Source organism: Brachyistius frenatus, unplaced genomic scaffold (genome assembly GCF_029030835.1).
Source record: "Brachyistius frenatus isolate BFR_SWC_R1_liver_20210118 unplaced genomic scaffold, ASM2903083v1 Contig_436, whole genome shotgun sequence".
Taxonomy (NCBI): Eukaryota; Metazoa; Chordata; class Actinopteri; family Embiotocidae; genus Brachyistius; species Brachyistius frenatus.
In genome coordinates this window covers 110001-126780 of record NW_027211035.1, presented here as the reverse complement: position 1 = coordinate 126780, position 16780 = coordinate 110001, and the positions used below count along the sequence as shown (strand labels likewise).

Genomic DNA, 16780 nt, shown 5'->3' with positions numbered 1-16780 from the left:
CCTTCCTCAGTCAAACTTTACGGTTTGTTCTGCCGGCTCCTGCTGCACGGAGGGGACGGGGCCGTTTATTGGGGGGCGGAGTTTCAGTGGTAGGTGGGGAGTCGAGGAGGAGGGGGGCAGCCTGTGGAGGTCTCAGGACTTCCCTTTCACCTTCCGGCGCTGTCGAGGTTTATGTTGGTGCGGTTAGCGAGACGCCGTTTCTCGTCGGGTTGTTGAGTCTCTGACGGGTCGTCTTCAGAACCGGACCGCGGTCCGTCCTCGGCGAGCCCTCTGGGCGGCTCCTCCCCCGGTTCGTCGATGCCGTCGTTGCTCCGCCTGGCGCCGCCCTGCAGGTCGTCCAGGTAGTTCTGCCTCATGATGCGGTGACCTCTGGAGGAGTTGAAGAGCTCGACGGCCTCCGGCGGGTCGAGCCCGTCGACGTCGATCAAATACCTGCAGACCAGGTAGCCGGTGCGGTTCAGCCCGTGGGTGCAGTGGACTCCGATCAGCTTGTCGTTGTCCCGGTTCTCCTTCAGAAAGCGTACGGCGGCCCGTTTGAAGCTCAGGATGGCGCCGTCGGACGGAACCCGCCGGCCCTCGATGAGGAGCTTGACGTAAGCGCAGGACTGCGGGACGTCCGTCAGTCTGTAGTACCTGGTGGTGAAGGTGAGGTCCATGATCAGACCCAGCTCCTGGTTCTGACTCTCCATAGAGTCCAGCAGGTCCCAGAGACCGAAGGAGTCCGACTCGGGAACACGACAGTTCAGGGAGGGTTTTAGAGGCACTTTGAAGGCGATGAATCGTGTCCCCGGTATCCTGGTCCCGACCGGACGGTAGTCCAGCCACCGGTCCGGTACCCCCTTCTTCTTCTGGTGAGACATGTCAGCGGCGCCGAGGATCCTGAAGCTTTTCAACGAGACCTGAAACACCACGAACAGAAACATTAGAGCTCAGCCACACCAGACTCCAGTCAAAATCATCCGCATTTTAGAAAACCGAAGCAGTTGAGATGTTTGTGTAGGAAAGTCTCGTCTGTCATTTGTTATGTTTCTTTATACTTTTAAGATTTTGTATTTATCTACAAATTTTACGCACAAAACAAAATTATCTGAATATTCAATGAGAATTCACATCTTCAGTAACAGAGTGGTTGTGACTGTTCCAGACTTTAACTCCTGGTGTTTGTCAACAACTTTGTAGAAAGTCCAGATTCATTTCACCCACGTGCTTCAATTATGAGCCGAATAAAGCAGAAGACATCATTAAACCGCAGCGGGACGTCCGACGTGTTGTTCAGTTCTGCACCTCCGTTCACCAGCACGTTAAAACTAAAACAGACGTTTTTTAAAGGGACTTCGGTTTACAGTTCGGTGTGACATTCAAAGCTGCATTTTCTCGACTCGGAAACAAGAAACACGACATCGTGAAAAACACGAAGAATTTAACGAATTCTTTCCGGAACGGACAGTTTTGCTTCTCAGTTAGAAGTTAGCATGCTAACGGTCCTGGAGTCACGTTCCGGCTAACGTTGGTGATGACGTAACATCTGAGCGTCGCCAACGTCTGCGTCTCACGTCAAGACGCTGAGTTGGGGATCCCGGAAGTGTCCTCGCATTGTTTACATTCTGCTCTTTGTTCGGTGGAAAAATGTCCCAGAAGCGGCGGGAGAGTCGCAGCCTGAAGGCCGCCGTCGACCAGCAGCTGGCGGCCGCCGCGCAGGAGATCCTGCGGCTGCTGCAGGAGCGCAGCGGGGCGGAGCTGGAGGAGCTGAGGGGGCTGCTGACGGAGCGGCTCGCTGCCGCCGTGGAGATCATCCTCACGGCGCTGGAGGCGAGCAGAGCGGCCGAGAGAGAAGCGCGGGAGCCCGGGGAGAGAGGAGCGGAGCGGAGAGGTGAGTCCGGATCCCCGGGAGGTCAGGATCCATTCAGATGTTTTATTCTGTGATTAATCGATTATTGAGTGACTGTAAACGTCTTAAAAAGTGGATCAAAGTTTTGTCTGAAGCAAAAATAAAGGTTTCTGGTCGATCAGCTGACGATCTGTACGTGTTACCATGGTTACACAGGTTCGACAAACACACCTGATTTTCATGTTTTCTTAATAATCTGTATCTGAGAGGGCCGGGGTCAGAGGTCAGATGGACAAGTACTCAGGTCATGTTCTAATGTGTTCTAACTTCTTGTTTTCCTCCTCAGAACTTTGTCTCTCTCTCGGCCTCACCAGACGCTCTGAGGACAAATGTCTGAAGCTCCACCACTCCTCAGAGGAGGCTCCGCCCAGCACCTCCTCCCAACCGCCAGAGACCGCCTCTCCAGATGACCCGTCAGGAGGGCAGGAGGAAGAGGAGGAGGAGGAGGAGGAGGAGGAGGAGGCAGCTCACTGCTGCCGAGTGTGCGGGAAGTCGTTCGACAGGAAAGGCTTCCTGATGAAACACGTGGAGAAACACGCCAAGGAGGCGGAGTCTGTGTGCGGGCTCTGCGGCGAGCGGCTGCAGTCTGGCGACGGCCTGCGGCTGCACCTGCAGATTCACCGCGACAGCAGCCGCACCTGCGACGTCTGCGGCAAGAAGTTCCCGTCCATTAGGGCGCAAGAGACGCACCGGCGGCTGCACACCGGGGAGAAACCCTTCAGCTGCTCCGTCTGCGGGAAAGTGTTCAACCAGAAGGGCAATATGGTGACGCACCTGCGGACGCACTCGGCCGAGAAGCCGTTCAGCTGCACCGTCTGCCGCCGAGACTTCAGCTACTCCGGCTCGCTGGAGCGACACATGAAGTCGCACGACGGACAGACGGCGTTCAGCTGCTCCGTCTGCAGGAAAGACTTCGTCAAGAGCGCCGAGCTGAGGCGCCACGTCCGTAGCCATGAGGCCGCCGGCCGTCCCGCCGCCGCCGGCCGCCGCAGGAAGCCGAGTCTGACTCCGTCTCACTGCTGCAAGGTCTGCGGCAGCGCCTTCCACAACAAAGGCAACTTCGTGCGGCACGCAGAGACGCACCTGGACGAGGCCGAGTGTCTCTGCGGCGTCTGCGGCGAGCAGGCGGAGTCCCGCGACGCGCTGCGGCTCCACGTCCAGACGCACCGCGACGCCGGCCGCGTCTGCGACATCTGCGGCGGCGGCTTCAGGGACATGGAGATCCACATGAGGACGCACACCGGACAGAAGCCCTTCAGCTGCACAGACTGCGGCAAGGACTTCCCCCGGAAAGGCTCGCTGGAGCGCCACATGAAGCTGCACGCCGGCGAGCGGCCGTACATCTGCGAGTTCTGCGGGAAGACGTTCGTGGAGAACACGGTCCTGAAGAGACACATCAAGAGCCACACCGGAGGGAAGCCGCGCAGCTACTCCTGCGACGTCTGCGGCAAGAAGTTCACCATGAGCCAACACCTGGACGTGCACAAGAGGATCCACACCGGGGAGAAACCCTACACCTGCCGCGTCTGCGGGAAGAACTTCCGGCAGATTGGCAACCTGGACTCACACACGAGGATCCACACGGGCGAGAAACCGTTCATCTGCAGCCTCTGCGGGAAACGCTTCCGCCAGAAGATCTCGCTGGAGACGCACGAGCGCTTCCACAAGAAGGAGAAACCGTTCGGCTGCCAGCTGTGCAACAAAGGCTTCGTGCAGAAGATCGACCTGAAGAGACACATGCTGACGCACACGGGGGAGAAACCGTACAGCTGCTCCGTGTGCGGGAAGAGTTACCAGGAGAAACGCTCGGTGGACTCGCACATGAAGGTTCACGCCGCCGCCGCGCCGGACCTGAAGAGACAGGAAGGAGCACACAGCGACTTCATCCAGCTGTGAGCTGCCGCTCCACCGCACCGCCCCCTGCTGGTCAGCCAGGACCATCGGCACGCTGAAACATTGGATCTGACAAACAGGAAGTCATCCTGAATGATCAGCTCACATCACCTGGACCGCCCTGATTGGCGGGGTCGCTGTTCTGATCCGGAGACGTCAGACCGATTAACCGATCGATCGACTGATCAGAATGAACAGGAAGTCATTTTCACACAAACGAAGGTCTGCGTTTACTTCCTGGTTCCGGACGAGTTGCTGCTGTGGAGGCGGGACGTCCTAATGATCGATCCGTCCAATCGGCAGAAACACTGCCGGGGGTCGGCAATCCATCAATCAATCAATCAGCAGGCTTGAGCGGTGAGCAGCAGTGCATTGTGGGAGAACAGGGTGGACAAGAAATGAAGACGTCAGCGGATCAACGATCAATACGTCTGATCGTCATTTATATTGAGTCAACGCTCAGTTTGAGTTTCATCAATCAATCTGATCAGGTAGAAACTTCACAATAAAAGCTTGTTGATCACTTTCTGATTTTCTACAAGTTTCTTTTTTATTTCTCACAAACGGCAGAATTATTGAAAACATAAGAGTTTTATTGTGAAGGATTTGGACAGTTTGACTTTAAAACTTTTCAAAGTAAAATTGTTGAACATCAGATTATTGATTAACAGAAATCAGTTGATGTTTAGCTGCAGGATCAATAATGACAAAAAAACAAGCTGGAGTGATGACATCACTCTTCACATGTTCAGTAGATGTTCTGACAGGAAATGAGCCAGATGAGAAACTTTCAGAGAAAAATAAATGTCTGGAGGATCAATCGATCAACAGACGGATCAATAGTCTGTTCACCAGGTGACTGATCGATCGATCAATATAATATAATCACAACATTATTGATGAAATCTTCATTTGTTTCTGATCAGAGATGATCAATATGTTTCAGCGGTCACTGCTCTGAAGGTTCAGGTTTCTTCAGTCCTGATCCTGGTTCTGATCCTGGTCCTCCAGTTGAAGAGGGTACCTTGCTCCTTCACCGCCGCTCTGCCGCCTCCAGCCTGCAGGCGGCGCTGTTCGCTCTCTCCGCTTCGCTTTCCTCTCAGCGAAGCGTCGTCGACGCGGAACTCGCAGCGTGTTTACGTCCCCGCTGGCCCTCTTTGTTCCGCAGCTCAAAGTGCGCCAAAGCCGCAGGATGTGCGCCGTGCAGCTGCTGCGGGTGTCGGTCCACGAGCGGATCAGCGCCGCCGCGGAAGACTTCCTGCTGCAGCTGGAAAAAGGAGAAGAAGCGGCGGAGCTGCCGGCGCTGAGAGCGCTGCTCACCGAGCGGCTGACGGCGGCTGCGGAGGAGATCGTCGGTCTGCTGGAGGAAACCGTGGCGGAGTACGAAGAGCGAGTGGAGCGGTCCGAGCGGGAGATCTGCCGCCAGAGGAGGCTGCTCGATGCGCTGCTGAAGCCCCAAGTCCGGCTGCACAGAGCAGGTCAGTCCGCTCACCGCAGACAGCCGAGCGGAGCCGAGCGCCGGCAAACACCGCTGCTGCCACTTCCGCTCAGCTTCACAATAAAAGTCTCGCGAGGTGACGGAAAACTATTGATTGAATTATTATTGATTCATTTACTGGTTATTTTCACCTGAAAAGATCAATCAGATGATCAGAAACCTTATTGATTACAATATATATGATAACATGTTATTGATCCCACCGAGAAGTCAAAGTGTTCCAGCAGCTGATGTTCAGGATCAATACGTCATCAGTCCTGATCAGGTTATTGATCAACGTATTGATTAGGTCTGTATCGATCAGGTTATTGATCTGTGTTGTCTCCTCAGACTCGGTGACCCTTCAGCCTCCTGTGGACTCTTTGGACTTGAACCCGTCTGACTCTGACGGTAACGTCCCCCGTACCTTTGCCCCGCCCACGCCCGGCGCCTCCTCGCCGTCCTACCAGCCGCCCATCTCTGCGAGCAGCGGCGAGGATCCGGACGGCGACCGGGCCGAACGCGGCCGGACGCTCCGACGGCAGAGGAGGAGGAGGAGGAAGAAGCGAGGTCGGCCGCCGCTCGGCGCCAAGAACAAGCGGAAGCGCTCGAGTCCGTCTCGGACCTTCGGCTGCCTCGTGTGCGGCCGCGCGCTGCAGGGGAAAGGCTTCCTGCTCAAACACGTGCTGCAGGTCTGCGCCGCCGACCCGGACTGCCGCTGCGGTTTCTGCGGCGAGCGTTTGGCCTCGTCGGACGGGCTGAAGTCTCACCTGCAGACCCACCAGGACCAGAGCAAGACCTGCTCGCACTGCGGGAAGACGTTCCGCTCCATCCTGGCGCAGGAGCTGCACGTCCGGCTGCACACCGGAGAGAAACCGCACAGCTGCGACGTCTGCGGCAAAAAGTTCAGCCAGAAGGGCAACCTGACGTCGCACCTGCAAGTCCACGCTGCCGAGAAACCGTTCAAATGTAAAGAGTGCGGCCGCGCCTTCTGTCACGTGACCTCGTTGGAGCGCCACATGGAGGAGCACGGCGGCGAGGCGGCGCTCGCCTGCAGCGTCTGCGATCAGGAGTTCAACAAGCGGCACAGCCTGCAGCGGCACATGGCGACGCACCGGGAGGACCGGACGAAGAGGAGCCGCTCTTCGGCGCCGACCCACCGCTGCAAGGTGTGCGGCGACGCCTTCGACAGGAAGACCTTCTTGGTGAGACACGTGGAGTCGCACCTGCAGGACCCCGACTGCTGCTGCGGACTCTGCGGACACCAGTACAAGTCGGCCGACAGCCTCGCCGCTCACCTGCGCTCCCACCGCGACGCCGGCAGCACCTGCGACACCTGCGGGAAGAGCTTCCCGGGCCAGTCGGCGCTGCAGATGCACCTGCGGATTCACACCGGGGAGAAACCCTACACCTGCAGCTTCTGCGGGAAGACCTTCAACCAGAGCGGCAACCTGAAGACGCACCTGAAGATCCACACCGGCGAGCGTGCCTTCTCCTGCAGCCTGTGTGGGAAAGGCTTCACCCAGAAACAGACGCTGGACACTCACGTCCGCTTCCACAACAAGGAGCGCCGCTTCCTGTGCCAGGTGTGCGGGAAGGGCTTCATGCAGGAGGTGGACCTGAAGAGACACATGCTGATCCACACCGGGGAGAAACCGTACAGCTGCCGGGTCTGCGGGAAGAACTTCCAGGCCAAACGCTCGCTCAACGGACACCTGAAGGTCCACACGGCTGGCGGCGAGGACACCGGACCGGAACCGGACTGCAGCGCAGAGCCGCAAGCAACAGACCGCTTCTACTCGGGCTTCATGCAGCTATAGACCGGGACCGGGACCTGAACCTGAACCTGAACCTGAACCGGGACCTGGATCTGAACCTGTACCTGTAACTGGACCTGCACCAGGACCTGCACCTGGACCTGGACCTGAACCCAGGCCGGGACATGGACCTGAACTGAAGCATCGTGTTCGGGCCGATCAGGTTATTGATCGGATTCACCAGGCCATGACGAGGAGACGGCAGCTCATTGGTTTATTTTCTTTACTGACACTGAGCTGGACCCAGTCCTCTGGTTCTGGTTCTGGGTTAGACGATGCAGAAATTGAAACTCTGCTGCCATGTGTGTCACAGTTACTGCAGCAGTTTCACTGTCAGGCTGGAGGAGGAGTGATGAAGATGATGATGATAGTGGTGATGATGAAGATGATGAAGATGGTTCCTTCAGTTCATGATGATCTCAGTGAGACGCAGCTCTTTGTTGAAAATAAAAACTTTTGACGAATGAAATTTTTCATTTCAACCAACGAAGCTACATGTTTCCTGATAATTGTTTGTTTACGGTTCGATTATTGTTTGATTATTGTTTTACTGTTTCAGTTTAAAACTTTGAAACTAACTTTGAGCAGATAAACAGTTTATAATCTGTTGTTGTTGTTGTTCTCAGTGGAACACTTAGAACAAACTCACAATAATATTAAACAGTTTGAATTATTCTGTAAAATATATTTTATGAAGTGTTGTTGTTCTTCTGATGGACCAACCTGTCCAGGTGACCCCGCCTGCATCCTCACTCAGCTGGGACAGGCTGCGCCCACCTGTGGATGGATGAAATTGTTGATCAATAAACTTATTGATTATTTACTATGTAAAGAAACAGCCCGCAGGGGGTAGCAGAGAGCGACTCATTCAGTTTGATTCTTTGACGAGTCAAGTCCGATCGATCATCAGCTGATTGATCAATCAGGTTATTGATCAGCTGATAATTTATGTTTGGAGCTGCAGGTGACGTGAAGTTTCTCAGAGAATAAAAACAACAACAATGAACTTTTTTTTCAAATCACTATTGATCGATCCTCAAACTGTCAATCAAACTGATTGTTTTCAGTGAAATAAGTGTTTGTAACTTTTATCTTCATCTTCTGACTACTTGAATACTTTCAGTACGTTTTCGTTCGTACTTTTACTGCAGTAAAGTATCCGAGTACTTCGGTAGTCGGAGTACTCTGAGCGGTCCCGGTACGTCCTCCGGTCCAGCAGGGGGCAGACTGCGGCTCTTCCTCCCATCGGTGCGGGCTCGTTGACCCGGGACAGACCGGGTTGTTTTCCGTCCTTCTGGCCGGCGGACGGAGCTCAGTCCCGGGATGTCGGTGACAGAAGCCCCGCCGCGCTGCGGGCTCCGGGCCCTGACGGACTTGGTGTCGGAGCAGCTGACCCAGGTCGGGGAGGAGATCCTGGCTGCGCTGGACAAGCGGAGGGGCGGGTTCGGGTCCTCCAGAGCTCCGGGCCGCCTGCTGCGGCTGCTACGGCGGCTGCTCACCGAGCGGCTGGCGGCGGCGGCGCAGCGGATCGTCGGGCTACTGCAGCGGGAGGTGGAGGAGGACCGGCGGCGGCAGGACCGGCTGCTGGAGGCCGTGCTGAGTCCGGTGGTCCGATTGAACCGGACAGGTGAGCCTCTCAGAACCGAACCGCCATGTTGGAGACACATCACCGCTCCGACTGCTGCTAGGTGACCAGAAGAGAGCCAATCAGAGCTCAGAGCCACATCAGGCGGTTCAGGGGGGGTTCAGACTCAGTCCAGAATTCTAGTCCAGTCCAGAGTCCTAGACCAGAGTCCAGTCCAGTCCAGAGTCTAGACCAGAGTCCAGACCAGAGTCATAGACCAGAGTCCAGTCCAGTCCAGAGTCTAGACCAGAGTCCAGTCCAGTCCAGAGTCTAGACCAGAGTCCAGTCCAGAGTCATAGACCAGAGTCCAGACCAGAGTCATAGACCAGAGTCCAGTCCAGTCCAGAGTCTAGACCAGAGTCCAGACCAGAGTCATAGACCAGAGTCCAGTCCAGTCCAGAGTCTAGACCAGAGTCCAGTCCAGAGTCATAGACCAGAGTCCAGACCAGAGTCATAGACCAGAGTCCAGTCCAGTCCAGAGTCTAGACCAGAGTCCAGTCCAGAGTCATAGACCAGAGTCCAGTCCAGAGTCTAGACCAGAGTCCAGACCAGAGTCATAGACCAGAGTCCAGTCCAGTCCAGAGTCTAGACCAGAGTCCAGTCCAGAGTCATAGACCAGAGTCCAGTCCAGAGTCATAGACCAGAGTCCAGTCCAGAGTCTAGACCAGAGTCCAGTCCAGAGTCATAGACCAGAGTCCAGTCCAGAGTCTAGACCAGAGTCCAGACCAGAGTCATAGACCAGAGTCCAGACCAGAGTCATAGACCAGAGTCCAGTCCAGAGTCATAGACCAGAGTCCAGTCCAGAGTCTAGACCAGAGTCCAGACCAGAGTCATAGACCAGAGTCCAGACCAGTCCAGCAGCAAAGGATTCGGTTTCAGGATTCTTTTAGCTGTGGTTTCATTAAAAGTGATCACATACACCTCATGGTTCTTTAGAGTTTTGGAGGGTTCAGGAACTAAAATAAAGTTTTAAAAAAAGGAGAACTCACAGTGGATCAAAGCGTTTGATTCGTCCACGTTAAAGCACATTTACCGACGTAAACAAACCGACAAATAAAAACAACGTTAAAGTTTTTTATTATTAATGTATTTTGTATCCACGTGTTTTTAAAATCAGATACAAACAGAAAAACAAACTCTACGTTTCTCTTCTTTCCAGACTCCGTCAGCTTGTCCGTTGTCAGGACGGCCGCTGCCACGAGGGACCACCCCCCGCTGTCAGACCTCGCCCACCTGCCCTCAGCCGCGCCCAGCCCCGCCCCTTCAGACGATACTGCCGCCGAAAGCGACGACGACTCCTCCGTCGATAAGAACACAGAGGGGACGGGTGGAGGACGGCGGCCCGGCGGACGCAGACGGTGGGCGGAGTCAACCGGCCGGCCGGCTAATCAGCGCTGTGTCGTCTGCGGAAAAACATTCTGCCACAGAGGGAACCTGCTGAGACACGCCGGCACGCACTCGCACGACCCGCGGCGCCTCTGTGGTGTCTGCGGACGCCGCCTCGAGTCGGCGGACGGTTTGTCGGACCACCTCAGGTCCCACAGAGACGGCGTCGGAGGGGGCGGGGCCTGCGAGGTCTGTGGGAAGACGTTCCAAAACATGGAGACACACATGAGGAGCCACACGGGGGTCAAACCGTTCAGCTGCAACCTCTGTGGAAAGAGGTTCCCCCGACCCGGCGCGCTGAGGAGGCACAAGGAGATCCACCGCCGGAGGGAGGAGGGACACCGGAGGGAGGAGAGACACCGGAGGGAGGAGGACAGCCGAGGCTTCCTGAGGAAACACGCTGAGACGCAGTGCCGGCCGTCTCAGAGCGTCTGCGGACGTCTGCGGTCTCACCTGCAGTCGCACAGGGATGCCAGCGGGACCTGCGGCGTCTGCGGTAAGACCTTCCAGAACCTGGAGGAGCACATGAGGAGCCACACGGGGGTCAAACCGTTCTGCTGCGCCGTCTGCAGCAAACGTTTCCCGCGACCCGGAGCCCTGCGGCGCCACCGCAAGATCCACAGCGGCGAACGGCCGCACATCTGCCAGCGCTGCGGAAAGACCTTCATTGAGAGCGGCGCCCTGAAGACTCACAGCCGGAACCACTGGGAGGTCCAGGAGGTGCAGGAGGTCCAGGGGGTGCAGGAGGTCCAGGGGGTGCAGGAGGTGCAGGGGGTGCAGGAGGTTCAGGAGATGCAGGAGGTTCAGGAGGGCGGAGATATCAAGTCTGCAGCGGATCAGAACCTGAAGTCCGAGGCCCGGCCGGCGACGCCCCCCCGCTGTAAAGTGTGCGGCGAGTACTTTCAGAATAAAAGCGGTCTGAGGAAACACTCGTCCGTCTGTGGTGAAACTCTGACAAACCGGCAAGACGCCGGGAACATCTGTCACATCTGCGGGAAAACCTTCCAGAACATGGAGACCCACATGAGGAGTCACACCGGCGTCAAACCGTACCGCTGCAGCGTCTGCGGTAAGTCCTTCCCGCGGCCCGGCGCGCTGCGGCGCCACCAGAAGATCCACAGCGGCGAGCGGCCGTACATCTGCGAGTTCTGCGGGAAGACGTTCATCGATAACGGCGCCCTGACGACGCACATCCGGAACCACACCGGACTCAAACCCGTCGCGCGCGTCTCCTGCGACACCTGCGGCAAGAGCCTGGCGTCGGTCCACGTCCTGGAGGTCCACCGCAGGATCCACACGGGCGAGAAGCCCTTCCGCTGCCGCGTCTGCGGGAAAACCTTCAGGCAGGCGGGAGGGCTGAACGCCCACACGCTCACGCACACCGGCGAGAAGCCGTTCAGCTGCAGCCTCTGCGGCAAGAGCTTCAGCACCAAAGGTTACCTGGAGACGCACCTGCGCTTCCACCGGCGGGAGAAACCCTTCGGCTGCCCGCTGTGCTGGAAGGCCTTCGTCACCAAGAACGACCTGAAGAAACACCTGCTGACGCACAGCGGCGAGAAGCCGTACGGCTGCCGCGTCTGTGGGAGGAGCTACCAGGAGAAACGCTCCCGAGACGTCCACATGAAGCTGCACCAGGACAGAGCGCAGGACGCCGGCCACGAGCCAATCAGAGCGCAGGACGCTGGCCACGAGCCAATCAGAGCGCAGGACGCCGGCCACGAGCCAATCAGGGCGCAGGACGGGCCGCGACCAGACTTCCTGCAGCTGTAGAGCGCAAACCGTCCGTCAGACTCCCAACGGTCTCATTTCTGTCTCTGACATTTTTTACAGAAACGTTTCTCCACAATAAAAGTCTGTTTTTAGGTCAAAGCTTCATGTTTTTCAAAATAAAACCAGATATAAACTGAAGATGCTTTAAAGTCGGTGAATTGTTTTAAATGTTCAGATCTGAAGGTCGTTTATTCATCCAGTGTTTCCATTAACAGAGAGGGAGTGTGTGTGTGAGTCTCTGTGTGTGTGTGTGTGTTTCTGTGTGTGTGTGTGTGTGTGTGTGTGTGTGTGTGTGTGTGTGTGTGTGTGTGTGTGTGTGTGTGTGTGTGTGTGTGTGTGTGTGTGTGTGTGTGTGTGTGTGTGTGTGTGTGTGTGTGTGTGTGTGTGTGTGTGTGTGTGTGTGTGTGTGTGTGTGTGTGTGTGTGTGTGTGTGTGTGTGTGTGTGTGTGTGTGTGTGTGTGTGTCTCTGTGTGTCTCTGTGTGTGTGTGTGTGTGTGTGTGTGTGTGGGGGGGGGGATCATTTCCAGGAAGAGGTACAGAGAGGGAGAGAGTGTGTGTGTTATTAAGTGACTTCCTGGTCCACCGGGTGTATCCTGTTAGAACACACACACACACACACACACACACACACACACACACACACACACACACACACACACAAACACACACTGGGTTGTGTGTGTGTGTTGTACATTAACTTTATGAACAACTACATACAGGCGGTGATGTCACAGCATTTCTGATGACATCATGACATCCGTGTTTATTGAAACATTCAGAAGTTCGTTTTACAGCAGCCTCTAGCGGGGTCAAAGGTCAGCGGTGGGCTCACGGAGGCTGAAGGTCAAAGGTCAATGAGAAGCCAATCAATCACTCGAGGTTTTTGACATACTCACAAAAAACACACGTCATGTTAACGTCATGTTAGCGAACATTGATCACATGACTGAAAGCGTGAAGATATGAATGGAGAAGAAATAACCCATCATAACAACAAACACCATCAGAGGTTCTCCACAATCATCAATCAATCAATCAATCAATCAATCAATCAATCAATCATCTATAATCTATAATACAAACACCTCAGCAGGAGTGCAGATGGCCACCAGGGGGCGCTCTGGGTCAGGGTAACATTTATTGATTAATTTAGAAAGTTTAATTTGAACCAAGAGAGGTGGGGGCGGGGCCAGGAGGAGGGCCGCTCACGCACACATATTCAGACTCAAACACGCACGCGCCCATGCCTCATCATGGTAATTGAAAATTCCCTCTGCAGGCTTCCGGAGGAGGAGGGGGGGGGAGGAGGGGGGGGAGGAGGGGGGGGCTCCGTCAGCGTTATCATGACCTCGTGCCCTCTGCACACACACACGCCACGCCCCCCTCTAAAAAGTGTGCCCATGTGCGCGTGCCCGCCGGGAAGCGGGACATTACCGGGACGTTTGTTCTGACTGCAGTGAACCGGAAACGTGGCGGCAGCAGCAGCTCGAGCTCCGGTGACTTTTGTCCTTCTGCGGCTCCGCGTGTTGCTGTGGAAACCACTTTTTCTTCTTCTTTCCTTTTTTTTTTTCTTCTGGGTTTTGTTCTGAAACATGAAGCTGCAGGAAGCGACGCGCTGAAGAACCGAGCAGGTAAAGAACCGGACGAAGTTCTCACCGGGAGACACGATCCTCAGACCCGGTCCGCGGAGACCCGGTCCAAAAACCATTGTTATTATTGATCCGGTACCAGCTGAGACTTTTATCTGTGCAATAATCAATGAAGTTACTGATCAGCTGATCGATTCAAACGGATCAGTTTCTCATCACAATAATACTCTGCTGCTTTAAATGTTTAAAAGTCACTTTTAATAAGTCGATTAATCGATTGATCACGTTCATCATCAGTATGATCAGTGCCGTCATTGATCTCGGAAACTCTGTCTGTGTTTCTGGCTTGAAACAAAAGGAGAAAATTAATGTCTAAATTTTATTGATAAAAGAGACAATAATCAATAGGAAAATATTTTCAGTGAATGTTTGAGCTGCGTGTTAAATCGATGACGTCACCGCTCCTGTTTTACCTCCTGACAAAATCCAACCTGTCAGCCGGTTCACCTGACAGCAGCTGGTCGGCCTTAAATCAGAGGTTTTCTAAATGGACTCTGGTGCATCTGCTGCTGTTTGTTTCCTGTTTGATCTGCGACGGTCTGAAACTCTGCAGCAACAACAAGACTTATATAATACTGGAGGGAGAACAATGCAGACACACACACACACACACACACACACACACACACACACACACACACACACACACACACACAGATACAGACACACACACAGACACACACACACACAGATACAGACACACACACACAGATACAGACACACACACACACACACACACACACACACACACACACACACACACACACACAGACACACACACACACACACACACACACACACACACACACACACACACACACATAGATACAGACACACACACACACACACACACACACACACACACACACACACACACACACACACACAGATACAGACACACACACACACACAGATACAGACACACACACACAGACACACACACACACACACACACACACACACACATAGATACAGACACACACACACACACACACACACAGACACACACACACACAGATACAGATACAGACACACACACACAGACACAGACACACACACACACACACACACACACACACACACACACACACACACACACACACACACACACACACACAGATACAGACACACACACACACAGACACACACACACACACACACACACACACACACAGACAGACAGACACGCACGCACACAGACACACACACGCACAGACGCGCACACAGACACACATACATACACACACACATACACACACACACACATTACATTTATCTGACTCTTTTATCCAAAGCGACTTACAATCAGTTCATTTCAACATGAGGGTTCAAAGAACAACAAGAATCAAGAAAATACAATTATCTTCCAGAAAGCCAAACCACAAAGTTCTATCAGTAAGTTATATTTTAAGATACTAAAGTTCTACTGTTCAAGGAGGAGGAGGAGCAGGAGGAGGAGGAGGAGCAGGAGGAGGAGGAGGAGAAGGAGGAGGAGGAGTGGAGTAGTGTGAGTGAATCTAGGAGGTTAAAGTCGAGCAGCTGCATTCTGGATGAGCTGCAGAGGTCAGATGGTACTAACAGGTAGACCTGCCAGGAGGGAGTTACAGTAGTCCAGATGTGAGATGACCAGAACCTGGACCAGAACCTGGACCGGAGCCTGGACCAGAGCCTGCACCAGAACCTGGACCAGAACCTGCACCTCCTTCTGAGTGAGAAGAGGACGTATTCTCCTGATGTTGTGCAGCATGTATCTACAGGAACGTGTTGTTGCAGTGATGTTGGCAGTAAGAGAGAGTTGACTGTCGAGTGTCTCCGAGGTTCTTATCAGTCAGGGTCGGGATAACAGAGTTGTTGAAGGTAGTAGTCAGGTCGAGGGTGGGACAGTCTTTCCCTGGAAGGAAGAGCAGTTCGGTCTTGTGGAGGTTGATTTCCAGGTGGTGTGAGGACATCCACTGAGAGATGTCAGTCAGACAGGCAGAGATTCATGCTGCTACCTGTGTTTCAGATCTGGAAAAGAGAGGATCAGTTGGGTGTCATCAGCATAGCTGTGGTAGGAAAAGACATGCGAGTGAAGGACAGAGCCGAGAGAGTCGGTGTAGAGAGAGAAGAGGAGGGGACCCGGGACGGAGCCTTGAGGGACACCAGTTGTGAGAGGACAAGGTTCAGACACAGATCCTCTCCAAGTTCCCCGGTAGGTGAGGTCGTTGAGGTAGGATGAGAACAGGGAGAGAGCAGAGAGACACCGAGGTCCTGAAGGAGGAAAGAAGGATCTGGTGGTTCACTGTGTCAAATGCAGCAGAAGGTCTAGAAGGATCAGGACAGAGGACAGAGAGGCTGCTCTAGCAGTGTGAAGCTGCTCAGAGACAGAAGGAGGACCGTCTCTGTTGAGTGGTCTGTTGAAACCAGACTGGTGGTCAAGAAGGTTATTATGGTGGAGATAGACACACATACACACATATACACACACACAAACATACACAAACATCCATCAGCAGTAAAACATGATGCATTCTGGGACTATCAGCGGAGAGCGGCGCTGAGGTATCTGTCAGATGTTCGGAGTGTCCCTGAACACACCACCAACGTTTACTCAGGACTCCATCTGTAAACAATCAGTGTTTAAGCAGCAATTAGAGCCCATTAGTTTAATGTGAGGCCCTGAACACACCAGGCCCATATGGAAACACTGGCCCAGTTCCCAGACGTCCCAGCAGCTCCTGAAGGGAACCAGTTTATCCACCAACATCTGACTTCATCAAGAACAACGAGAAACAAAAGTTTTATTGTGAAAATCTTTGTTTGTTTTATTCAGAGGACGTTTAATGAATGGTTTGTTGTTTTTCCCTGCAGCTCATCTGATAGGCTCGTCATCATGATGACCTGGCCCCGCCCCTCGCTCCTCCTTCTCCTGCTCTTCGTCCAATCAGCTGAGTCCTCTCTCTCTGCTGAAGACGCCTCAGAGGATCTTCAGGAAGTTACTCTGGCGGCCATCTTACCTTTGACTAACACAGACTACGCGTGGGCGTGGCCTCGGGTGGCGCCGGCGCTCCACCAGGCGATGCGGCGGGTGAACTCTGACCCCTGGCTGCTGCCGGGTCTGAGTCTGCGGTTGGTCCACGGCAGCTCTGAGAACCGCGACGGCTTTTGCTCGGACTCCATGGCGCCGCTGGTCGCCGTCGACCTGAAGCTGTCCCACGACCCGTGGGCCTTCATCGGGCCGGGCTGCGACTACTCCTCCTCGCCCGTCGCTCGCTTCACCACCCACTGGGAAGTTCC

The 16780-nt window shown here is 54.4% G+C and overlaps 4 protein-coding genes across 6 annotated transcripts in view; 3 read left to right on the top strand and 1 right to left on the bottom strand.

The window, feature by feature from the left end:
* Window positions 1-146: 146 nt before the first annotated feature.
* LOC138637152 (RNA/RNP complex-1-interacting phosphatase-like) lies at window positions 147-1489 on the bottom strand. Its single transcript, XM_069725639.1, has 2 exons — window positions 1204-1489; window positions 147-899 (listed from the first exon to the last, which is right to left on the bottom strand). The coding sequence occupies exon 2, from the start codon at window positions 858-860 to the stop codon at window positions 147-149; it is 714 nt and encodes a 237-aa protein (XP_069581740.1). The 5' UTR covers window positions 861-899; window positions 1204-1489.
* Window positions 1490-1570: 81 nt separating this feature from the next.
* On the top strand, window positions 1571-11993 carry LOC138637151 (zinc finger protein 721-like). Its single transcript, XM_069725638.1, has 4 exons — window positions 1571-1870; window positions 2175-3780; window positions 8338-8702; window positions 9859-11993. The coding sequence occupies exons 1-4, from the start codon at window positions 1627-1629 to the stop codon at window positions 11853-11855; spliced, it is 4212 nt and encodes a 1403-aa protein (XP_069581739.1). The 5' UTR covers window positions 1571-1626; the 3' UTR covers window positions 11856-11993.
* On the top strand, window positions 4784-7561 carry LOC138637159 (gastrula zinc finger protein XlCGF57.1-like). Its single transcript, XM_069725665.1, has 2 exons — window positions 4784-5259; window positions 5610-7561. Exons 1-2 carry the CDS (start codon window positions 4974-4976, stop codon window positions 7076-7078), a joined length of 1755 nt encoding a protein of 584 aa, XP_069581766.1. The 5' UTR covers window positions 4784-4973; the 3' UTR covers window positions 7079-7561.
* Window positions 11994-13265: 1272 nt separating the features above from the next.
* LOC138637156 (atrial natriuretic peptide receptor 1-like) overlaps window positions 13266-16780 on the top strand; it is a 21879-nt gene continuing 18364 nt past the window's right edge. For 2 of the 3 annotated variants that reach the window (XM_069725660.1, XM_069725659.1), the window contains exons 1-2: window positions 13266-13486; window positions 16355-16780. The exon at window positions 16355-16780 is cut by the window's right edge and continues 308 nt beyond it. In XM_069725660.1, the coding sequence (XP_069581761.1) occupies window positions 16377-16780 (404 nt within the window). In that variant the 5' untranslated portion in view covers window positions 13266-13486; window positions 16355-16376. The remainder of the gene's footprint in view (window positions 13487-16354) is intronic. The other variant, XM_069725658.1, reaches the window with a different exon arrangement.